The sequence below is a fragment of the Entelurus aequoreus genome, linkage group LG05 (assembly GCF_033978785.1).
Source record: "Entelurus aequoreus isolate RoL-2023_Sb linkage group LG05, RoL_Eaeq_v1.1, whole genome shotgun sequence".
NCBI lineage: Eukaryota > Metazoa > Chordata > Actinopteri > Syngnathiformes > Syngnathidae > Entelurus > Entelurus aequoreus.
The window spans coordinates 66,756,193-66,778,132 of NC_084735.1; the positions used below are offsets into that span (position 1 = coordinate 66,756,193).

A 21,940-nucleotide genomic window follows, 5' to 3' on the forward strand; every position below is an offset into this window, starting at 1 on the left:
TAAATACTGTCCTTTCATGCAGTTTGATTAATTGATGACCAATTGATCAAACAACAATAGGATTTAATCCCAGACATTGACCACTTGGTAACGACATATAATAACACATCATCGTTAGTGTGATGGCTTTACCGACAAACATCCATCCATCCATTTTCAAACACTCAGTGACTAATTTGCATGTTGTTGATCACAGGTCAATGCTCTAAGTCACGCGAACCAGCAGTGACAAAAACAACATTAAATAGGCCAAACCATTTTTAATTTTTTTGTTTCCTAGTGATTTCTTCCCTCAGACGTAATAATCAATACATTCCTGGGATAATTCAGCCCGCAGCATCTTATCAGCACTTGTATTGATCCAGACAGTCACCACTCATCCTTATCGACAAGAATCCATTATACCTCTAACTACATGTATTTGAACTAATCTGCCATTTGCGTCCCTGCAGTTTAAACTTCCCTTGTCGACTCAAACCAGTTTCATTTTCATAATTAGATGGGGTTTTTTTTAATAAACTATTTAAATGCATTTTCACACTACAAACAAACAGTTAATTGTGTTGTAAACGCCAATCTAAACCTATTGACCTGTTGTTGTTTTTGTTGAAGCTGTTTTGGCAGAGATGATGACATCAGTCAGCCAATAGCCTACAGGAGGCGCCCTTGAGGGACCTTGGGGGTGTGTGTATATAAAGACACAGTACGTAAGTATGGGCCTTTTTACATATGCAGCAATCTGTTGGTGGATGGTGTTGCATACGGACTTAACAGGTAAGCCCTATTTTTTCACTATTGAGCAATAAAGGATTATTTAGAGTAGCTTTATCTCAATAAAAACACTTGAGGGGCCCTGTAATGATATTTACTCATTTGTCACAAACAAAAATAATGCCAAACAAAATTGTATTTAAAATATTTTTCCACCACAAAACCTAATTTGTAAATGAACTCCGTCTTAAATATACTTACTAAACACTTACACGTGTATATTTCTAACCCCTTTAAAGGCCACGTGGCTTCACAGTAAAAACAAATTTAATAATAAGTTTATTAGTCAGTTAAACAATTTCCTTAAAATGCATTTGAAGAAGTATTTGCTCTTAGGCCCAAAGGTTGGTCAATGATTGGCAACAACAATGATTTTCATGCTCTGCTTTTAATTTATTCACGCTTGAGGTCATGATGACCAAAAATTAACACTCCCCAAAAACTGCAGCAAATACCTTATGTACCAAGAATTATTTTCTACATTAAACAAGTCCAAAAACTACTTTAGCCTGAATTATATATACAGCAAATGGTAATAATATTTTGGTTATTTAACCCTTTAAAAGCGAATATATAGCCGCTGTTTTTATGGGAAATTTTGTTTTTAAATAATAACACATACACCGTCACAGATACACACACAAACAGACACTGTTAAAATACACGTTAAATCCTACAATAGTGACATGCACCCTTGCAGAAAACTGTAAAATGTGTGTAATTTTGCTGCATGCTTTAAATGGGAAAAAGTGGCACCATCTGGTGGACAAAAATGAATATAAAAATGAAAGCCAGTACAAGTGCAGTCCAAGTAATTGAAAGTTTGCATTAGTTTGTGATGAAAAATGAAATTTTAAATTAAGTGACAGAGATGACGACTGAAATATATTTTTTGAAATTAATATATCCTCTTGCAACTCATTTAACACAAACAAAATTATTTGAAAATTAAATACTGGATGGCCCAAAATGTCACTAGGATCTCTTAAGCTGCTGCTCACTGCTCCCCTCACCTCCCAGGGGGTGAACAAGGAGATGGGTCAAATGCAGAGGACAAATTTCACCACACCTAGTGTGTGTGTGACAATCATTGGTACTTTAACTTTAACTTTAAGGGTTATCACATGAGACACTAGAATGAAAGCAAACACAACTATGATGCCCTGAGTAGCTGACTTGTTTTATCCAGACTGAGTCACTTGCTTGTCTGCTGGTCAGGGTACAGTAATAGCAAGGACAAAGCTCCGTTGGATGGACCTCTATAGCTGAGGACAATTAGGCAGGGAGTTTAGGGGAGGGGGGCGTCAGCGAGTGCGGGGGCAGTGAGGTGATGAGTCCCATTTTTCTCTCAGAGTCCAGTTTGGACCAGTTTTGCCTGCTTTTTCTTCTCAGCAAACAACAGAACTCTAGTGGTTCCGTCATAGGTGCTCACTCAGTCATAGTGGGGATCTCAGACTAATAATGTTCCAGCTGTCCTTTCTCATGTGAACATGAAGGATGACTTAAACACACATGCAGCACATTCGGTTATCTTCAGCAGGGTTCAAAGTTAATTGCCGTCATAAAAGCTGCCCTAACAGTACTTTTGCAACGATAGGCTGAATATAAAAGCTCCCCTTCCCCCTTGTTCCTTTGTCTTCCCAGATAAAGTGATCTCTGAGTCTTCATCGGCCAGCGAGGCGACACAACCAACTCCCTCTCCTTCCCCTCAGTCTCTCTCTACACTCCAGATCTTCACCACTGTAATATTTCCTTCCCTGGACCATGGCTCCGACGCTGGCAACAGCGTTCGCCCGCCGCTGGTGGATGGCAGTGACCGCTATCGTTGAGAATCTCCTCTTCTCGGCCGTGCTTCTGGGATGGGGATCGCTCCTCATTATGCTCAAATCTGAGGGCTTCTACTCGTACCTTTGCAGCGACGAGGGTGAGTCAATCAACTGTTGGGGTAACTCAACACCACAGCTATTTCACTGTGTTTAAATAAAGGAGGGGTTCTCCTTTACCTATTTGGATTCAGGTATGTTTCAAATAGATCAACCAAGTTTTTGGGGTATTTAAACTAAGATTTTGTATTGTATTGTATATTTGACTGAAAGAGTTGTACTGTGCATTCCAAGCCTGTGGTTTACACTTAAACACACTAATTCAGGGGTGTCCAAACGTATTCTATTTGGGCCACACACTGAAAAATCAAAGAATATAATAATATGTAAAAATATGTCATTTTCAGTGCGAATGCACGCCTGTTGGGAATTTTTCTTGAGTTTATTGTAAACAAACATGCTGTCAAACGTGTGGAACTTCTTCACTGTATCAGAGGAAGACAGGTGCTATTTACACCAAATGTTTTACAACATTCTGTGACGAGGGAAAAAAAATTGGGCATCAACACATCAAACCTTGTCAACCACCTGAAACGCCAGAGTTTCTATGATGGTGTTTTAAAAGCCTATGGAAACACCGGCTGCTAACGAAGCTGCCCTGAAGCCAGCCGTAAAGAAACATGTGCACAAACTACTGTTAAGTCTATATTTAAAAAATAATAGATATGAATAAGTTATCGGTATCTGTCTTGATAAGTGGTTATTTATCTGTATTTGAGATAGGCTCCAGCACCCCCCGCAACCCCAAAAGGGACAAGCGGTAGAAAATGGATGGATGGATGTATCAGCTTGAAAATAAAAAATATTGTCTGACTATAGCTTTTAGCGTCACCATTTCAACTTTTTCTTGTTACTTTACACCCATTTGCTCTTTTATTGTACTTTTTATGTGTGTTTTCTTAATAGTATTTTAAGAATATGCTGCGGGGCGCACTTTGGATAGCCCTGCACCAATTTGTCTTATCCCAAATCATCCGAATATCCTTTAAATTTGGATATGGGTTCTCCTGGGTTTTTTTAACAGACTGTCAGTATTTATTCATAAAAGCTAGGGCTATTCAGCTAAGTTCAGTTAAGAAGACTAACATTGTTGCAGAAGATTCTTATAAACACAAGAGTTATGTCAGATACAGATAACCCTTGACTAGCTGTTTTGCAGTACGTCCTAAAAAAAAACGATTCTCAGGACTATACAAAATAAGAATAACAGTGAAGAAATAAGTCTGGCCCCCTGGCTCTTATTTCCCTCAAAATGCTGCCTCAAAACAATTTGGTTTATTAGCCCTGATATTATCAACTCTTCTACACTAGTACTGATCTGCTGCTGATAAAAAGGTGACAAATGGTCAAAACGCCCACTCTTACTTTGTTGCCGGTGCTATTATTTTTCTTACAAGCTGTTATTAAACCCCAAAGTTTGACCACATACACTACCGTTCAAAAGTTTGGGGTCACATTGAAATGTCCTTATTTTTGAAGGAAAAGCACTGTACTTTTCAATGAAGATAACTTTAAACTAGTCTTAACTTTAAAGAAATACACTCTATACATTGCTAATGTGGTAAATGACTATTCTAGCTGCAAATGTCTGGTTTTTGGTGCAATATATACATAGGTGTATAGAGGCCCATTTCCAGCAACTATCACTCCAGTGTTCTAATGGTACAATGTGTTTGCTCATTGGCTCAGAAGGATAATTGATGATTAGAAAACCCTTGTGCAATCATGTTCACACATCTGAAAACAGTTTAGCTCGTTACAGAAGCTACAAAACTGACCTTCCTTTGAGCAGATTGAGTTTCTGGAGCATCACATTTGTGGGGTCAATTAAACGCTCAAAATGGTCAGTAAAAGAGAACTTTTAGAAATGAAGGCTATTCCACAAAATTGTTTGGGTGACCCCAAACTTTTGAATGGTAGTGTATGTCACATTGTCTATTGATATTCTCATTCATCCAGATCATTGTAATCTCAAGACATTCAATCGATCGCAACTGGACTGTTTGGTTTGTCTTAGAAGACGTTTAGAGCTAGAAGAGATCTGACCAATCTAAGTCTAAGACTACATCTGACCAATCCAAGTCTATGAGCATGAACTGATGAAGCCTACTTGGATGACAGGCGTAACGTCTTCTACGACAAACCAAACAGTCCAGTTGCGATCGATTGAATGCCCTGAGATAAGTCACATTGACTTGAAATTTCTCACACAGCTCTACAAAACACCCACTGTAACTTTGGGGTGTTGAGCCCAAACCCCATGTAGTTTGCTACACAACTTTAGGGGACTGACAAGCACATGTGTGTAAAACTTGAACAAGAGTGTTTACAAAAAATGGCTGCCATTAAGCAAAACATCTTCAAAACTTTTCGCCAAAAGTCATTGACCATTTGTCTAATCTTTGAGGATATCTGCATTACAAAAATGTTAGCACGTCCTCTGAAGCATTTACGACCACAACCCATAAGGGGCACCACAAACGTATTTTACAGTTACATTGGGTGTCCTTATTTTTAAATTTACTATGAACATTAGTGTTGTAAATGTACCATATTTAGAGTATTTCTATTTACTTGTGCCAGTTATCATTGATCAATCGCAGTAATTGCATAACACATATACTGTGAGTGTGAATAAGAACACGTTTGCGAACGAGTAAGAGTTGTTCTATTGTCGAGCTACAATCTACGCTATATATATATATTTGACCAAAAAGCTGACACTTTTGTGTGTTTACGTGCAAAGCTTAGGAATGTGCAAACCATTCCAGCAAAGAAGCAGCAAAGGTTGATTCATGTCAGACTTACACTATCATCTTCCCCTATGTACTCTTTTATAGTTAGTTTATTTAACTTATCTCCTCTAATATCCTCTCTTCTCCTCTAATTAATTAATTTGTTGACAATTCGAGGATGTGGGTCCATATTGTGGCGTCTGTCTGAGATCCTCAAGAACGCCAAAACGCTCAAAAACATAAACTAAACTAAGTCTTAAAAACAAACTTAGACATAGGGGCAGGAAACCAAAGAACAAAATGATTGTTCTGTATACTATTACTATGGTAGTTATCTGTTATTTATTAGCTCTTGTACAGAAATCAGTACTCGTCATGTTATTTTACTAAACGAGATAGGCTCCGGCACCCCCGCGACCCCAAAAAGGACAAGCAGTAGAAAATGGATCAATGGATGGAACCCCTTATGTTCATTTTCTCATTTTGTTTGTCACCTTAAACACAAATTAAAAGTGAATTTATAGAAAGAAAAACTAGATATGTATATATATATATATATATATATATATACCTGTATATATATATATATATATATATATATATATATATATATATATATATATATATATATATATATATATATATATATATATATATATATATATATACATACATATATATCATGAGTATATTCTTAGCCGTATTATGCCATTTTTAGTACTTTTTATTTGTATTAATCTAACGTATCGATCTATCTATCTTTATAGCTATCTATCTATCTGCTAAGTTTTACCACACAATCTCAGAGAAAATGTCAATTTATTAATAATAATAATGATACCCAGTTGTTAAAATCTGGCAATTGCATAGAACCCGAACCCTGACCTGAGTAAATATCTGACGCCATGTTTGTATGGGTAACTTCCTGCAGCGATGATGCAAGTGTCTTATCTTGCAGATGATGTAAGAGATGACTGCAGCGCAAGCTCAGCTCTTTTCAGGCATGTGACAGGTGATAGCGAGACTGAGCAACGCAGCAGCCAACACTTTATTAACAGTAATATGGAAGTTTAAAGTTCGCTGATAAAGGACAGGGAGGGAACAACAGCCTGATAGGAAAAGGTGATGAAGAGGAGGAATTTGAGGGGAGGTATGTGATAACAAAATGCAGGAAATGACGAATGATAATGAAGTGTTTCCATCTTTTCTCTATATTAGTTACTGTTTTTAGTTTAAAAACAACACCACAAACTTATTTGTATTTTATTTTACAATTAAAATTGGGATTAAACTAATTCCTTGGACGGAAGTTTATTTTTCTCGTTAAACCGATATAAATGAAATGATGAGTCACACAAACGGAGGATTCAAACATCCACCAAAACTCACTGTCATGTCCAATTGGACTTCCTGTACATTTCCAGGCAACAGCTCCAGCTACAACTTGTCCCTGACGACGACCGAAGCTCCCGACGACTACGCTGACTATTATGAAGATATCGACGGGGCGCTGGTGGCCCTGGGGGACGGGGTGGAGATGAAGCCCCTGGCTCCCGCTGATGGCCAACTGAGAATGAACGGCTGGCTAATCTGTAAAGAGCAGGATGAGATGCTGAACCTGGCCTTCACTGTGGGCTCCTTCCTCCTGTCAGCAATCACGTTACCAATGGGAATTGTCATGGACAAATACGGACCTCGCAAACTCCGACTTTTGGGAAGGTAAGGACAACCCTATGCTACCAAATGGCTAAACATTTTAGTGTCTGTAACTAAATAAAGCTTTTTTTGGTCATTTTAGTACATGCTTTGGCTTGTCCTGTCTGCTCATTGCATACGGCGCATACCAACCAAACGGTTAGTGTGCATAAAGTCATACAGTGCTGTATCGTCATACAGTATATTTTGTTATTAGTTACTTATTTGGTTGTTGACGGACCGACAATGACCTGTTTGACCTGCTTTGTTTGCAGAACTTTCTGTCCTTATCTTTATTGCCCTGACTTTCAACGGTTTCGGGGGCATGTGCATGACCTTCACCTCCCTGACGGTAAGTGTGGGAACGGATGTTTGTGCTGACTAAACTTTAGTAATGTAAGCTTTTATGATAATGTTGGTATTTCAAGCTTTATATACATCCATAACACCATGAATGAACATCATGTAATCGGATTGGCTCCTCCAAAATGGCTACTGCAAGCAAAAACCCAATGAATATGTTTAAAAGTGGTGTCTGTATCAACCAAAATGAGCCTATTTCATATATTAATGGCACCTTGTGAATGTAATTGCTAGTATAAATGAACCTTTGCACGATTGTCTAATTTTTTGAGTTTCACCTGTTCATGTAAACAGACATAGACACAGTGAAGTGAAGTGAAGTGAATTACATTTATATAGCGCTTTTTCTCAAGTGACTCAAAGCGCTTTACATTGTGAAACCCAATATCTAAGTTACATTTAAACCAGTGTGGGTGGCACTGGGAGAAGGTGGGTAAAGTGTCTTGCCCAAGGACACAACGGCAGTGACTAGGATGGCGGAAGCGGGAATCGAACCTGCAACCCTCAAGTTGCTGGCACGGCCACTCTACCAACCGAGCTATACCGCCCCAGCTCATTACCATTAAAGCTATACAGGGAGACTAATCAGCATGTTCCCAGTAGGGTTTCTAAAAATAAAGTTTATTTTCCAACATTAAGACTTTATTTTGGACAAAAAAAAACTTTGCTATGGCAATATACTTCTACATTTTTTCCATGGATTGTAATATTAATGTTTAATGTCCTAATATCTATTAAAAATGCATTTCCATTTTTTATATCTATTTTTATATTTCTAAAGTAATGTTTTTGGCTGATTACAATTCAATGACAAATTCGCACCATGCCAGGTATAAAATAAATTGACAGTTATGGTCATCAAGTAGGAGGCAGCAGATCCTATTGAATCCTACCCATTTTCATATCATAGCAGTTTTAAATACTTTTGTTTGTATTCAATTTGGAACACAAAAGTGAACAAACAAAAAAACAAGTCAACAAAAAACTAAATAGACAAATGAGTAAGTAAATTATTATCAAATACATAAACAATAAATAAAGTTCTCACAAATAAATAGTTAAGTAATTTATAGTTCACATAGAGATAAAAAAGTAGAGGGCATTTTTTTTATATTTAAGTGGCAAAAAATGTGATCCTCTTTCTGCACAATTGCAATTAATTAAAATGTATCATTTAAACTACATAGATTTTTGACTGAGTTTGTCTAATTAATTATTACTATCATCTAGTGCAGTGTTTTTAAACCACTGGGTCGCGGCACACTAGTGTGCCATGAGATACAGTCTGGTGTGCCGTGGGAGATTATGTAATTTCACCTAATTGGGTTAAAAATATTTTTTGCAAACCAGTAATTAGAATCCGCAAATAATGTGCCGTTGTTGAGTGTCTGTGCTCTCTAGAGCGCGGCAGAGTAACCGTGTAATACTCTTCCATATCAGTGGGTGATAGCAGGTAGCTAATTGCTTTGTGGATGTCGGGAACATGGTTTGTTGTCATGATCACAATATGCAGACGACAGTGAGAGGCAGGGCAGGTAAAAAAGGTGTCTAACGCTTAAACCAAAAATAAACAAAAGGCGAGTGCTGCTAAGAAAAAGGCATTGAAGCTTAGGGATGGCTATGCAAAACAAAACTAAAACTGAACTGGCTGCAAAGTAAACAAAAACAGAATGCTGGACGACAGCAAAGACTTACAGTGTGTGGAGCAGCAGACAGCGTCGACAAAGTACATCCATACATGACATGACAATCTACAACAAAATAGGAGTGCAAGACAAGAACTAAAACACTACACACAGGAAAACAGCAAAAAACTAAATATAAGTCACGGCGTGATGTCGTGGCAGTACACCTACTTTGAGACAAGAGCTATATAGTGATGCATGGTTGGTTATGGTTTGAATTTATATCCAACAATTGCGAGAACAACTTGTTACTGTCAATATCGACTGCTGAGTTTCATTTTTAATGTTTTCTGCTAGTTGTGTGCCTCTGGATTTTTTCAATAAAGAAAATGTGCCTTGGCTCAAAAAAGGTTGAAAAACACTGATCTAGTGTACATATATACAACTTGTATTTTAAGACGCATATTAAATGTATCAGTAAACTATGCATAATATCACAATATATCGCCATATCACTGTTGTATCGTTCTGTGAGTCAGGTGATGTCCTTGCCAATACGCTTACCGTACAACACACTGTTGTGAGACCACTCAGACATATTTAAAACTGTGGAAAATATCATATGGGATGTTTAAGGGGAAAAAAAGTAGTAACAACATGAGGAACTTTAGTGCAGACACAAAATACAAAAAGCCTAGTAACACATGTAGAATTAATTATTGTCTTGAAGTTTAAAATATTTTTCGGTGTAACAACAAAATTGCGTCAGCTTTGGGAAATTAGGAGCTACAGTACTTCCACTATGATGCAACTCTTCTGCTCAGTAACAAAAACAATTACACACAAGTTCCATTCCTTTTGTGTTGTCGTCCACTTTTCCCAATCCGGGAATTAAATGTGGCTTGAAGCCAGGGAGAGAGCAAAAACAAGCAGTGACATCCTTTGCATTCTTTCTCCTTTTGTTTCCTCCACTCGCCACCATCTGAGCCGTATAGGGAGTCACATGGTCCAAAGTGTACCATGGTGATCACCACAGAGGGGATACAGAGGGGTCTTGTAAATCTCCCAATAAAACATTCCACCACTGTATATAGTGTAATAAATAGGGCTCTGTCACTCTTTATCACCCTTGTTGTATACATTGTATCTCCTCCTTATTTCACCCCTCCTAATACCACCTTGAAAACAACAAGCATTTAGTTAATTATTAAAGGTCTCTACCTCTAGTCGACACAGGCATGGCCTTTAAGGCGTTGGGCAACAGTCAGCTGCAACCGCTGGCTCCTCGCCATGGGGGCACCCCTCCGCTTTCTCTTTTTCCCCATCTCTTATGTAATTGAATGTTCTTGTTGTTGTTCAGTCTCTGGAAAGCAGAAGAGCTTGTTAATGTTTAATTACTTTTTTGAGGTTTGGTCACCCAATTTCTCGAACTTTTCACCCATTAAATGAGACTTCACGTCAGTACTTTTATGCTGAAAAATGAAAAATATCTGTCTCTCTCACCAGTTGCCCAATATGTTCGGCGACCTGCGTTCCACCTTCATCGCCCTGATGATTGGCTCCTACGCATCCTCCGCTGTCACCTTCCCTGGTGTGAAGGTAACAGGAAACATGTTCAAACACTTAGCATTTAACAACTTTGACATTGTTTTGACCACGGTCACGTCCTTTTGCAAAGGTGATTTACGACTTTGGAGTACCTTTCATCACTATTCTGGTCGTATGGGCCGCGTGTGCTGGACTGGTGTTCGTCAACTGCTTCCTCAGCTGGCCATTAGAACCCTTCCCAGGACCAGAGGACATGGACTACACGTTAGTATGGCACATAGTAACACACAGATATACGTACAACTTAATGAACAATGTATCCCAATCTTATCCATTTGCATTTATAAACAAACCTGAAGGAGATGCAGTGAAACCACTCAGGTTAAACATAATTCATTACAGCTTGCTAGTTAGATTTCTTTAGATTTAGAATCATTGTAATTTATAATGGAAATAGCAAAAATCAGGATATGTTTTAAAGGAGACCTAACCAACTTTTCTTACTCATTGGTACCTGTTTTTTTTGTATTTGGGATCTGCATAAGTCCCAAAAAATTTAAATCATACCAAAGAGGCATTGCGTGGATATTTATAAAACAATCTTGTCTTCCTTTATACTTCCTTCAAACGAGCCGTTTGGAATTTGCCCAACTTGCGACGTTTTTCCAATTGTGACATCGGCGGATATCTCCATATTTGGTTAAGTTTTACCAGTTTTACCAAGTTTTAGCAGGAGAGATTTGCGCGAGTGTGTCATTGTAGTCCGATTCTAGTCCGATGTTTCCTTCCTCAGAAAGCAGCTTGAAAACTGTATGTAAAACATAATCTATGCAAAATGTTGACCAAAAAACACCAATACTCAATACTATGTAGACCACAAAGAAGTGTTTTAAATGTACAAAAAAGTCACAATGTGAACCCTTTAAGTAAGAGTAGGGGATGCAATGCAGAAAATGTGTTGTATTGCAAACACATACACTTTAAATAAAGCCATATTAAACTGAGTAGTCAGGACAGAGACCTGTGTGTCAGCTGTCTATGGATACATTACATTACAGGTGTGAAACTCAATGCCCGGGGGACAGATCTGGCCCGCCACCTCATTTCATATGGCTGGCTCACGAACACCTGGAAATAATATGCGCCTATAAAGTACCTTATCTTTTCATGCTAAATGTATTTGTTCTTTCCATTTTGACAGAAAAAATATATGTACAGCTTGAAATTGCATACATTTTAAACTTTATTAGTACAGTATTAGTAATGCAACAAATATTATATTATCATACTTCCAAAGAATGTGTTAAAATAAATATGAATACTTAAATATCTGTTTGACTTATGATTTTAAAGCGAGTCATAAATAAAATTTTACACTGTAAAAATGGCATTGAATTTCACGGTGAAATGTACTGTTTTTTTTTTTTTTACAGCACTTTATTGGACATTTAAAAAACTACCACTGTTTTTTATGGTATCGACTGAGCTGCCATTTTAGTACATTGAAATCTACGGTTGTTGTTTTTACAGTGTGATATTGTAAATAGAAAAACTGTACCACATTTTTTACAGTAAAAAACTTTCCAACTATGTTGCAAGAATTAAATAAAAACAGTGGTACTGTTTTTCTGTTTACAGTAAAATTCTGGCAACTACCGGTAAGCTTTTTTCCGTAAAAAAAAACGTTGTACTGTTTTACCATTCACTGTACATGTTGTAAAAAAAAAATGTTACAGTAAAATTCTGGTGAATGAGTTGCCAGTTAATGTAAAAGCTACATATTTTTTACAGTGTATGTAAAAAAAAAGATGATAATCAAATGCATAGTCAAATTCATATATTATTCACTGTTACAAGCAGCCCTCTGATGGCAGCCATAACTCCAATGTGGCCCTCAATGAAAACAAGTTTATTTCCGGTTCCACGGTCAATATTTTTCCTCTTTTCCATCACGCTGTGGCCGCATCACAAAAAAATACGGTGGTACCTCAACTTAGGAGTGCCCCAATTTAAGAGTGGTTTGTGATAAGAGCTGTCTCCCGTTTAATTGTCATGCTTTATGTTGCAAGCAAAATTTAAGTTATAAGAATCCTGGCCATTAGTTGGCGTAAGATCCAACCAAAACAGCCTGCATCACTTGCGAGCATTAGCATATAGCTATAGCTCTACAAAACGTTGTTTTCCAAGCATGGGAAGGAGGAAGTGAGTGTGAAAAAATGTGCTGTGAAGACGAAGCATACCATGTGTTTATACTCACAAATCTCACCATTCCTTCTCTCAGGGTCAAGATCAAGTTCAGCTGGCTGGGCTTTGACCACAAAATCACAGGCAAACAGTTCTATCACCAAGTGACCACAGTGGGCCGTCGTCTCAGCGTGGGTAACAGCCTCGTGCAAAAGGATCTGCCTATCAAGGAAGGCCACAAGCTCTGTCTCTCCACCACGGACCTGGAGTTGGAGAGCAAGTCCAAGGAGGAATGTAAGAAATACGGCCTTTAGTCAATCCCCATACATATTTTCTATTTATGACTACTAATCAGCATTCTCCTCTAATCTACAGCCCAGTCATTCCTGAAAACTATCACCAGCCCCATCTTCCTGCTCAGTCTGGTGACCATGTCGGTCACTCAGCTCCGTCTTTTGTTCTACATGGGGGCCATGAACAGTGTCCTCGAGGCACTCAGTGACGGGGACTTCAACACAGGTTAGGATTTTTCTAAGACCAACATTTTTTTTCTAATGCCCAGTCCCAAACTGAACCACAGGTTTAAAACATAAGCAATAACCAGTTTGTATGTAATTATTGGTTTTCCGCATCATGTAACAGTCCAATTCACTATGGTACTTAACTTTTTGATAGTTTTTGTAAGCTATTGTGAATTACAGTCATGTTATTTAATTAATGTTGTTACTTGAATGATTAAAACTGTTCAATATTTGTTGTTTTCAGTGGAAAGAATGGAAGTTGGTAAGAGTCCAGATTTTCCAGTCATTGTTCTATTAAATAGACTAGCATTTATTTAACATTTGGCAGTCTTGCATACTGCAATCTCATACTGTTCCGGTTCTTGTTTGTTTCTCTTGCCTAACATTTACTTAACATTTAGCACAACCTTTATTGTCCTGCTTTACTTTATAGGTTTTGCTACCTTCTATTTTGCCTTGGGGGTACATTTACACCACAGCATTACATTTGGTTTCTCATTTAAAAACACCATTAATCATTTGTAGTAATTATTAACTGACTTTGCCCTTCGTAGTACATGCACCTTTCCTCGAGCAGGACTTCAAGACAAGACTAATCAATATAACTACTTTCTGTAGTCGCAGTAATCCTAGAACTCCTGCAGTATTTTCTTTTTGGTCAGTATCTAATACTATGTTTATCCCCTTGTAGTAAGTTTGTACTCCTCCATCTTTGGCGTGCTGCAGCTCCTCTGCCTTATGACTACTCCTGTGATCGGCCAAATTATGGACTGGAAGTTGAAGGAGTGCGAGGACGAAGATGAATCAAAGGACACCTGTAGCAAGTAAGCCTTGTTTATTTTACAGTGAAATTGCTAAGACTTTTGTGTTGAATATCACCTGAATATATACCTGAAAATATGCCCCCTATAGGTTGTGTACAGTAAAATGCATCATAGTCGCCACCAGCCCCTTAGTGAAAACATTTTGGACGATAACTGATTTTCAATGATCTACCCTTCAATCTTCAAAACTCTTTGACACAGTCCTACAGATCCCCCACTGGGAAATGTACATGTTAAAAATACATGATTGACCTCAGTGTGCATGCTTGACTCTCACATTTGTGTGTTCCTAACTGACAGAGACATGACAAAAACAAAGCCAAGAGACAGAAAGATCCAGAAGGTGACCAACGCCCTACGAGCATTTGTATTAACAAATCTTCTTCTGGTGGGCTTTGGGATCACTTGCCTGATACCTAACCTTCCCCTGCAAGTAAGTGGTCATTAGGCATAAAACGTTACTTTGAAGCCTCTTCATTTCGCCAGTAAACTGCAAAGACAGCCTGTTTTATAAATGTGGGGTTTTATAAAGCAAGTCTTATTACCTAATTTGAATTCAGTGCCTGTATCCAATTTTGTCTCACCAACAATTAACCAACATTCATGTGACCCGTATTCAACCCATAAAACAACATGCCAACACAAAACTCACGCTGAAGTAAACCAACATTATATTAAACATTACAGAACTGCGCCATTTGATCCACATACTGCAAATCCATCCACATTTCTATATTTTTCACACTGTTGACAGTGTAGCAAATACAGCACATGAACAATACTGTAGTCTTGTGTTTTGTGTAATGTGTATACTTTTTGTGGCCCTGATGACACATAATGTTACTACTGAACAAAAACATACAGGTTGCCTAATGAATCAAAAATGTAATTTAAATACAATCTCAGGGAAAAATGTAACTTGAAACATTTGTATGCCCGTACAACACTTAAGTATATCAGTATGTTAGTAATTGCTAAGAAATGGAAAAGGGTTAGGATTAAATAACCTGTGCTTCTTCCTACTCCTTTTTGAACATGCTGAAAAGAGAAACTGGAAATTGTGATGTATCATGTTGTAATTGTATGTATGTTCGAAATAAACTTAAACCATACACCATTTATTTGAACACGGTCTGATAAAGCAACACTATTCTGAGTTATAAACACCATTAAATAAAGAAAGAAGAGCACTCGGAGAGCGCAAACTATTAGAACTTGAGGAATGAATAAAACTTGATGAAGACTATCGTCTCACATGCACACACACACACGCACACACGCGCACACACACACACACACACACACACACACACACACACACACACACACACACACACACACACACACACACACACACACACACACACACACACACACACACACACACACACACACACAGAAGTTAAAGTTTGAAATGCAAACAGAAGGTAACCTATAGTAGAAATTATCCAGATCAGCCTCAATATGGAACGACTTGTTCCTTTTCTGACATTTACGGAAGATCCGCCCTTAACTTTTTGAGCTATCTACAGCGCAATGAAATATATGAAGTGAACAGTCTTGTCTGTCACCACTATATTTGTCTCAGTGGGGCTGCTTGCATACACACACGCGTACACACACACAGAAGCGTAACCATAAGATAACAGTAGAAATGATCCGGATCAGCACCAAGGCTTAATTGGTTGCTCCTTATCCTCTTACGGACATTTCCAGAAGGTTTCATTTCAAATGCCACCAGTTATTGAAATTACTGTATAATCAGTCTGCACCTAAATTGACCCTTACTGATACGCTACTGACACAAAAATATAACATGTCAGACTAAACTGTGCGACAATTGTTCTTTTTTAACAAAATAAATACATATATTTCAATACAAAATAAAAATATATGTTTTCAATACACTGTAACAAAAAAGGATCATCATCATATATCTTAGTTGCACAATAGTTTAATGACTCTCCTATATTGATCACCATTATCTTAAAATTGGCATCATCAGTCCACGCCACTTGTGTGTGTGTGTCACTGAAATAGAAGTTTGTTTGGCACAAAATGTATGTTTACTTGTAAAGAGCACTTCATTCAAGCTTACACGACGTATTCAGGACAATAGGATACTTTTCCTACGTGGGTCTGAAAATCTTCCTTTTATATCATGCTTCAATTTGGTGACTTTAATGTCTTCTTCTTCTGTCTCGTCTCAGATTGTTTCATTCATCTTGCACACAGTGGTGAGAGGATTCATTCACTCAGCCGTGGGTGGCCTTTACGCTGCTGTGTAAGTGTCCCAGCATTGCACTTGATGCAAGTTCACATCATATTGACCTTATAGACGGTGTGTTGATGTGAGTTCTTTCTGTGAATGTTCTCTATGTGTTTTTTCAGGTACCCTTCCTCGCAGTTTGGCAGTCTAACAGGCATGCAGTCACTAGTCAGTGCTGTCTTTGCTCTGCTGCAGCAGCCACTCTTTTTAGCTATGATGGGACCCCTGGAGGGAGACCCATTCTGGGTATGTATCTATCCACACACACCCATGCAAATACAACTGAACCTTCTTGAACACAGCATGATAAAATCAAATGAAACTAAAATAAAGGTCAAAGTAATCATCCTTTGAAGATAGGAACTCTGATCATGTTCATGCTAGACATTAGCCAATATGGGTTCTTAACCTTTTTGACCCCGGGGCCCAACTTTTCCACTACGGAGGGGCCCAGGGCCCACTGAAATATTGACACTGAATTAGTAATCTTACTCTTTGATTTTAATCATAATTATATCTATCCTACTTACAGTTTAACAGGACGAACGGTGTCAAAGGATACGAAAGCATGTGTTAATCACAAAGATTATTATCAGGCTTAGGTGAAGTGAAGTGAAGTGAATTAGATTTATATAGCGCTTTTTCTCTAGTGACTCAAAGCGCTTTACATAGTGAAACCCAATATCTAAGTTACATTTAAACCAGTGTGGGTGGCACTGGGAGCAGGTGGGTAAAGTGTCTTGCCCAAGGACACAACGGCAGTGACTAGGATGGCGGAAGCGGGGATCGAACCTGGAACCCTCAAGTTGCTGGCACGGCCACTCTACCAACCGAGCTATACCGAGCTATAGGTCAGACTTATTACAAAAATTAAATATAATTAAAATATACTGCAAAGAAAGGGACTCATAAAAACTGATGAAAAATTAATTTACATACAATTACACAGTGTTAAAATAAGAATACATCCATCCATCCGTTTTCTACCTAAATTAATAATAAATTAAAAAAATAAAAATATTTGTTTCTTTACTAAGCTGTCAATACAATTAAAGTGCAAATTAAATTACAGCTACATCACTTTATGATTTTTTTAAATATTATTTTTTCATTTAAACGGGAACTGCATATTTTAAATTTTGCCTATCGTTCACAATCATTATGAAAGACATGACAATGATTGTTGTTGTTTTTTTATGCATTCTAAATATCACTTACTGTACGAGGTCTGCTGTCATTAGGATGCCAACTGCTGAGATGTTCATATATTACCATTTAGATGAAGAGTGTCTCATAATCCTCACGAAGAAACAGGGTTGGGTGGCTGGGGGGGACGAAGCGTCTTTTTGTGTCGTTCTCACCATTTCCCGGTCCTACATGGATGTCAAAGTGTAGCAACTTAAAGGAATATGTCCTGCGCCATCTACTTTCTAGCTGAGAGGCATGATTTATGATCTACAATAAACTTCCAGGGAGCGAGGAAACACCTCACCAGTCAATCATGTCGAAATTGTACACAAGCTTGTTGACACAGCTGTAAATATAGTCTGTGTTCGCCCTTATAACAATATCACTAACACTTGGTTAATATTCAAGTCACGACATGTAAATGGAGTATTGTTGGCGCTTTTTGAATGGCTATTTATTGGATTGTATGGGCGGAATAGAAGACCTTCCATCGGCTCCACTGCAAGCAGACTTTAATTTAATATTTAGAATGCAATAAAAAAAAAATTGTCGTCATGTCTTTCACAATGATTGTGAACTTCTGCCCATACCGACTACAGCTGAAGACAGATATTTTTTGGTGGCCCTCTAGGGGGCGCTTGCGGTTCAACAATGGGCAGAAACACTGCCTTGAGCATCATTATTCATGTTAGCATATGCTTGGTCAAATAAGTGTGTGCATTTTGTATCTGTAACTAACTGTTTATCATACTGAGCAGCCGGACCATTTTATAATGTCACTGTCAATGATATCATCACACGTTTCCTCTTTGCCATCATTAGTATCTTCACTTCTCTAGTTGCATGACAAAAAAAATAATTATACAATTATTTTCAAAAATAAGCCATACTTCTCCAGAAATATTTGCTTGATCTTCAACTTCTATAACTTTTGGCATTCTTCCTGCTCAGTTACTGCTAATTATAACTAATTCAGGGGTTTTCTACCCAAACCAGGTCAACATCGGCCTGTTCGCTGTCAGCATGCTGGGCTTCCTGCTGCCGCTGTACCTTATCTGCTACAGACAGACACTCCATAAAGAGCGGCACAAGAAGGAGAACAACGCCAAGATCTACATCAAAATCAACGGCTCAGACATCCCAGAGGCCTTTGTTTAGCTAAAGTAAGCATCAGGGCAAAGACACTACGAAGGACGATTGATAGCGGATGAAAGACAACTGAACGGTGTCATGCAGGCAGTGGCGTGCAAAAGGACAAATCCTGTTAAAATACTATATTTATAAAATTATATGAGCATATGTCATCATATTTGTGGAAGTCTACCACACAGCTGTGAAATAGTGAGAAGAGGAAGAGGAAGAGGAAAAGACTGTGAAAGGAAAGAAGCATCCGCACTCTGTATTCCCCCAAAATCCTCTACTTTATTTTATTCCTTTACAGTATTTCACGTAACTGGTTGTTTTGACCAGTAGAACGGAATAGTATTCTTCTTAGAGATGGATTTCACAATTATTTTGTTAATTAGACATGTTTCTTTTCGAATACCACAGTACTTTGTCGATGTTAAAATGCTGTTCATTAATGTAGAGACCAAGTTTTCGCACATTTAAGTGGCTTACATTGTTTTTAAGTAAGCACTACAGCATTTGCTGTACTGTATGTTAAAGCCTTTAAGGTTTTACTGTCTTTTGTACAAGGGACATCACATAAACTGCAGTATTTGTATTGCTAAAAGCAAAGTATCCATTTGAATATTTATTTTTGTGACATTCTGTCTTTAGGTTTTTAAATTTACCAAATGTGCCTTTTGAGTCTTTATATAAAGATTTGTTTTGAAACATACGGACAATCACATTAATTTCTACTGGGGGTTTCTATTTTCATATTTAGTATATTATGTCTCAATTTCACTAAGAGATGCAGCACTTGTTTTTAACAAACATTTTTCCCCAAATGTACACAAAACTTCTTACTTTGTATTTTCTATTGACAAGTTGCCAGGTTTTAATTATCTCAACTCGCAGGTTATGTATTGTTGCTATTGGTTTGTCCGTCAGTTAGTTAGTTCGCAAAATAATTCAAAAAGTTCTACATTCAGGAAATGTCCGAAATAGGATAAAGAACAACTTATCACCTTTTGGGGTTGATCCGGATCATTTCTACTACACTACATTATGTGTACGTTACAAGCTTCAACTTCTGTGTGTGTGTATGCTCCCAGCCTTGCCCCCACCAACAACAGACAAAGACTATGTTTACACTGCAGGCCAAAGTGGATTTTTTGTCAATCTGATTTTGTCCAGCGGAAAGTTTAGATTAAAAGTAATATGGGATCTTTATCAGACTCCAGTATAAACGCTCACAGACCCCAATTTGGCTCCAGTGTGGCCACGACGTCAATTGCATGCACAGTTCGATAAAGTTCAAAGAAGACGAAGTTGACTTGATTCCGTAAATGAACAAGAAAGTTGCTACTACTACTATTTTGCCAAATAAAAGTCGCCACACCTTAAAAATAAGTTTTTTTTTTTTTTACAACAAAATAAATAAAAGTAACTATGTATGAATGGATATATATTGTGTAATCTAATCATTTTATGGCTGTTAAGTAGAGGAACCACGGACGATTCAGCGTGAATCTACGTTAGTGTTATCTTTCGACTCACGCAGTCAGGTCGCATTTCCTTTTGGACTGCAGTCACTTTTGAAAAAATCAGATTGCAATCTGATTGTACTATGCCTCCTAATGTGGGCCAAATCTGATGCGGAAAGATACAATTTTAAGCACTTTGGGGCGTTAGGAGAGTCAAAAAAATATCTGATCTGTGTCATTTGAGGACAAGAAAATCAGATTTGGTGTGTAGTGTAAACAGAGAAGTGAGTAACTTACAAGAGGCTCAACTCAGTTTCTTTCATTCTGCTATAGATAGCCCAGTTATGGACGCATTTTGACTAAACTTTCAGGAAATGTCAGAAATTAGATTAGAAACAGGCGATTACATTTTGGAGTTGATACGGATTTAGGACATTTTTGCTTTTGGGAGGTAGAGCCTAGTGGAGGTCTGCGCTCTCCGAGTACAACTTATGAAATGGTGTTTTCCCTAATTTGCATAATGTATTTCATGTATTTTATTACTACAAGACATACCTGTTTAATGAGGTCTTATTGGTAAAAGACACTAAAGATGATGTTTTGTTATTTTTTGGGGGATGTTCTATCAACACTTGCCCAGTAATAAGGCAAAGTGTCACGAAAAACCATTGTACATGTTTATATATAGTCAATGTGCTGATTGATACCGAAATATCAATAACAAAACCAAGTCTTTGTTATAATATCGATTCTCCAATCAAAATATCGATACTTTTTATACTTAAGTTATTTTAAATATTGTATAATTTACCAGGAACACAGTGTGTGAAGTAACTAAATCATTGAGATCGTGTCTACAACCCAAAACCAGTGAAGTTGGCACATTGTGTAAATTGTAAATAAAAACAGAATACAATGATTTGCAAATTCTTTTCAACTTATATTCAAGTGAAGACCAGATATTTAATGTTCGAACTGAGAAACTAATTATTTTTTTGCAAATAATCATTAACTTAGAATTTAATGGCAGCGACACATTAGTTGGCACAGGTGGAATTTTACCACTGTGTTACATGGCCTTTCCTTTTAACAACACTCAGTAAACGTTTGGGAACTGAGGAGACCAATTTTTGAAGCTTATCAAGTGGAATTATTTGCCATTCTTGCTTGATGTACAGCTTAAGTTGTTCAACAGTCCGTTCATAATGTGCCTCACATTTTCAATGGGAGGCAATTCTGGACTACAGGCAGGCCAGTCTAGTACCCGCTACTCTTTTACTACAAAGCCATACTTGTAATTCTCTTAACATTTTGAGGATATTACGGACCGTAGATGGTGAAATCCCTAAATTACTTGCATTAGCTCCTTGAGAAATGTTGTTCTTAAAGTGTTCGACAATTTGCTCACGCATTTGTTCACAAAGTGGTGACCCTCGCCCCATCCTTGTTTGTGAATGACTGAGCATTTCATGGAAGTTGCTTTTATACCCAATCATGGCACCCACCTGTTCCCAATTAGCCTGTTCACCTGTGGGATGTTCCAAATAAGTGTTTGATGAGCACTCAATTTTCTCAGTCTTTTTTGCCACTTGTGCCAACATTTTTGAAACATGTTGCAGGCATCAAAGTTCCAAATGAGCTAATATTTGCTAAAAATAACAAACTTTGCCAGTTCGAACCTTAAGTATCTTATCTTTGCAGTCTATTCAATTGAATATAGGTTAAAAAGGATTTGCAAAT

General features: G+C 37.6%; 1 protein-coding gene and 1 long non-coding RNA gene across 7 annotated transcripts in view; one reads left to right on the top strand and one right to left on the bottom strand.

The window, feature by feature from the left end:
* The window catches only part of LOC133650923 (uncharacterized), a 32,772-nt gene that overhangs the window by 3,733 nt on the left and 7,099 nt on the right, over positions 1-21,940 (bottom strand). The window contains exons 1-4 of one of the 3 annotated variants that reach the window (XR_009826335.1): positions 12,887-13,066; positions 10,773-10,854; positions 10,576-10,660; positions 10,294-10,435 (exon numbers count right to left, since the gene is read on the bottom strand). This is a non-coding gene — a long non-coding RNA (uncharacterized LOC133650923). Of the gene's footprint in view, positions 1-10,293; positions 10,436-10,575; positions 10,661-10,772; positions 10,855-12,877; positions 13,067-21,940 lie in introns of those variants that run through there. The other 2 variants (XR_009826334.1, XR_009826333.1) reach the window with 2 other exon arrangements.
* On the top strand, positions 642-20,140 carry slc43a2b (solute carrier family 43 member 2b). Of its 4 annotated transcripts, none has more exons than XM_062048695.1 (15): positions 642-707; positions 2,416-2,695; positions 6,814-7,108; positions 7,188-7,243; positions 7,360-7,436; positions 10,579-10,671; positions 10,751-10,884; positions 12,902-13,098; positions 13,180-13,323; positions 13,570-13,587; positions 14,017-14,149; positions 14,450-14,582; positions 16,360-16,433; positions 16,541-16,664; positions 18,603-20,140. In XM_062048695.1, the coding sequence occupies exons 2-15, from the start codon at positions 2,536-2,538 to the stop codon at positions 18,762-18,764; spliced, it is 1,800 nt and encodes a 599-aa protein (XP_061904679.1). In that variant the 5' UTR covers positions 642-707; positions 2,416-2,535; the 3' UTR covers positions 18,765-20,140. The 4 variants fall into 4 exon arrangements, with proteins under 4 accessions (XP_061904679.1, XP_061904678.1, XP_061904680.1 ...); XM_062048694.1 differs by lacking the exon at positions 642-707 and adding an exon at positions 718-774; XM_062048697.1 differs by lacking the exons at positions 642-707; positions 2,416-2,695 and adding an exon at positions 6,408-6,539.

Excerpts from the sequence above, each read along its gene's own strand:
- slc43a2b (XM_062048695.1), top strand. The coding sequence starts at position 2,536 with ATGGCTCCGACGCTGGCAACAGCGTTCGCCCGCCGCTGGTGGATGGCA. Across the intron at positions 7,437-10,578 it reads TGACCTTCACCTCCCTGACG|TTGCCCAATATGTTCGGCGA; the intron begins GTAAGTGTGGGA and ends CTCTCTCACCAG. Across the intron at positions 10,672-10,750 it reads TCACCTTCCCTGGTGTGAAG|GTGATTTACGACTTTGGAGT; the intron begins GTAACAGGAAAC and ends CCTTTTGCAAAG.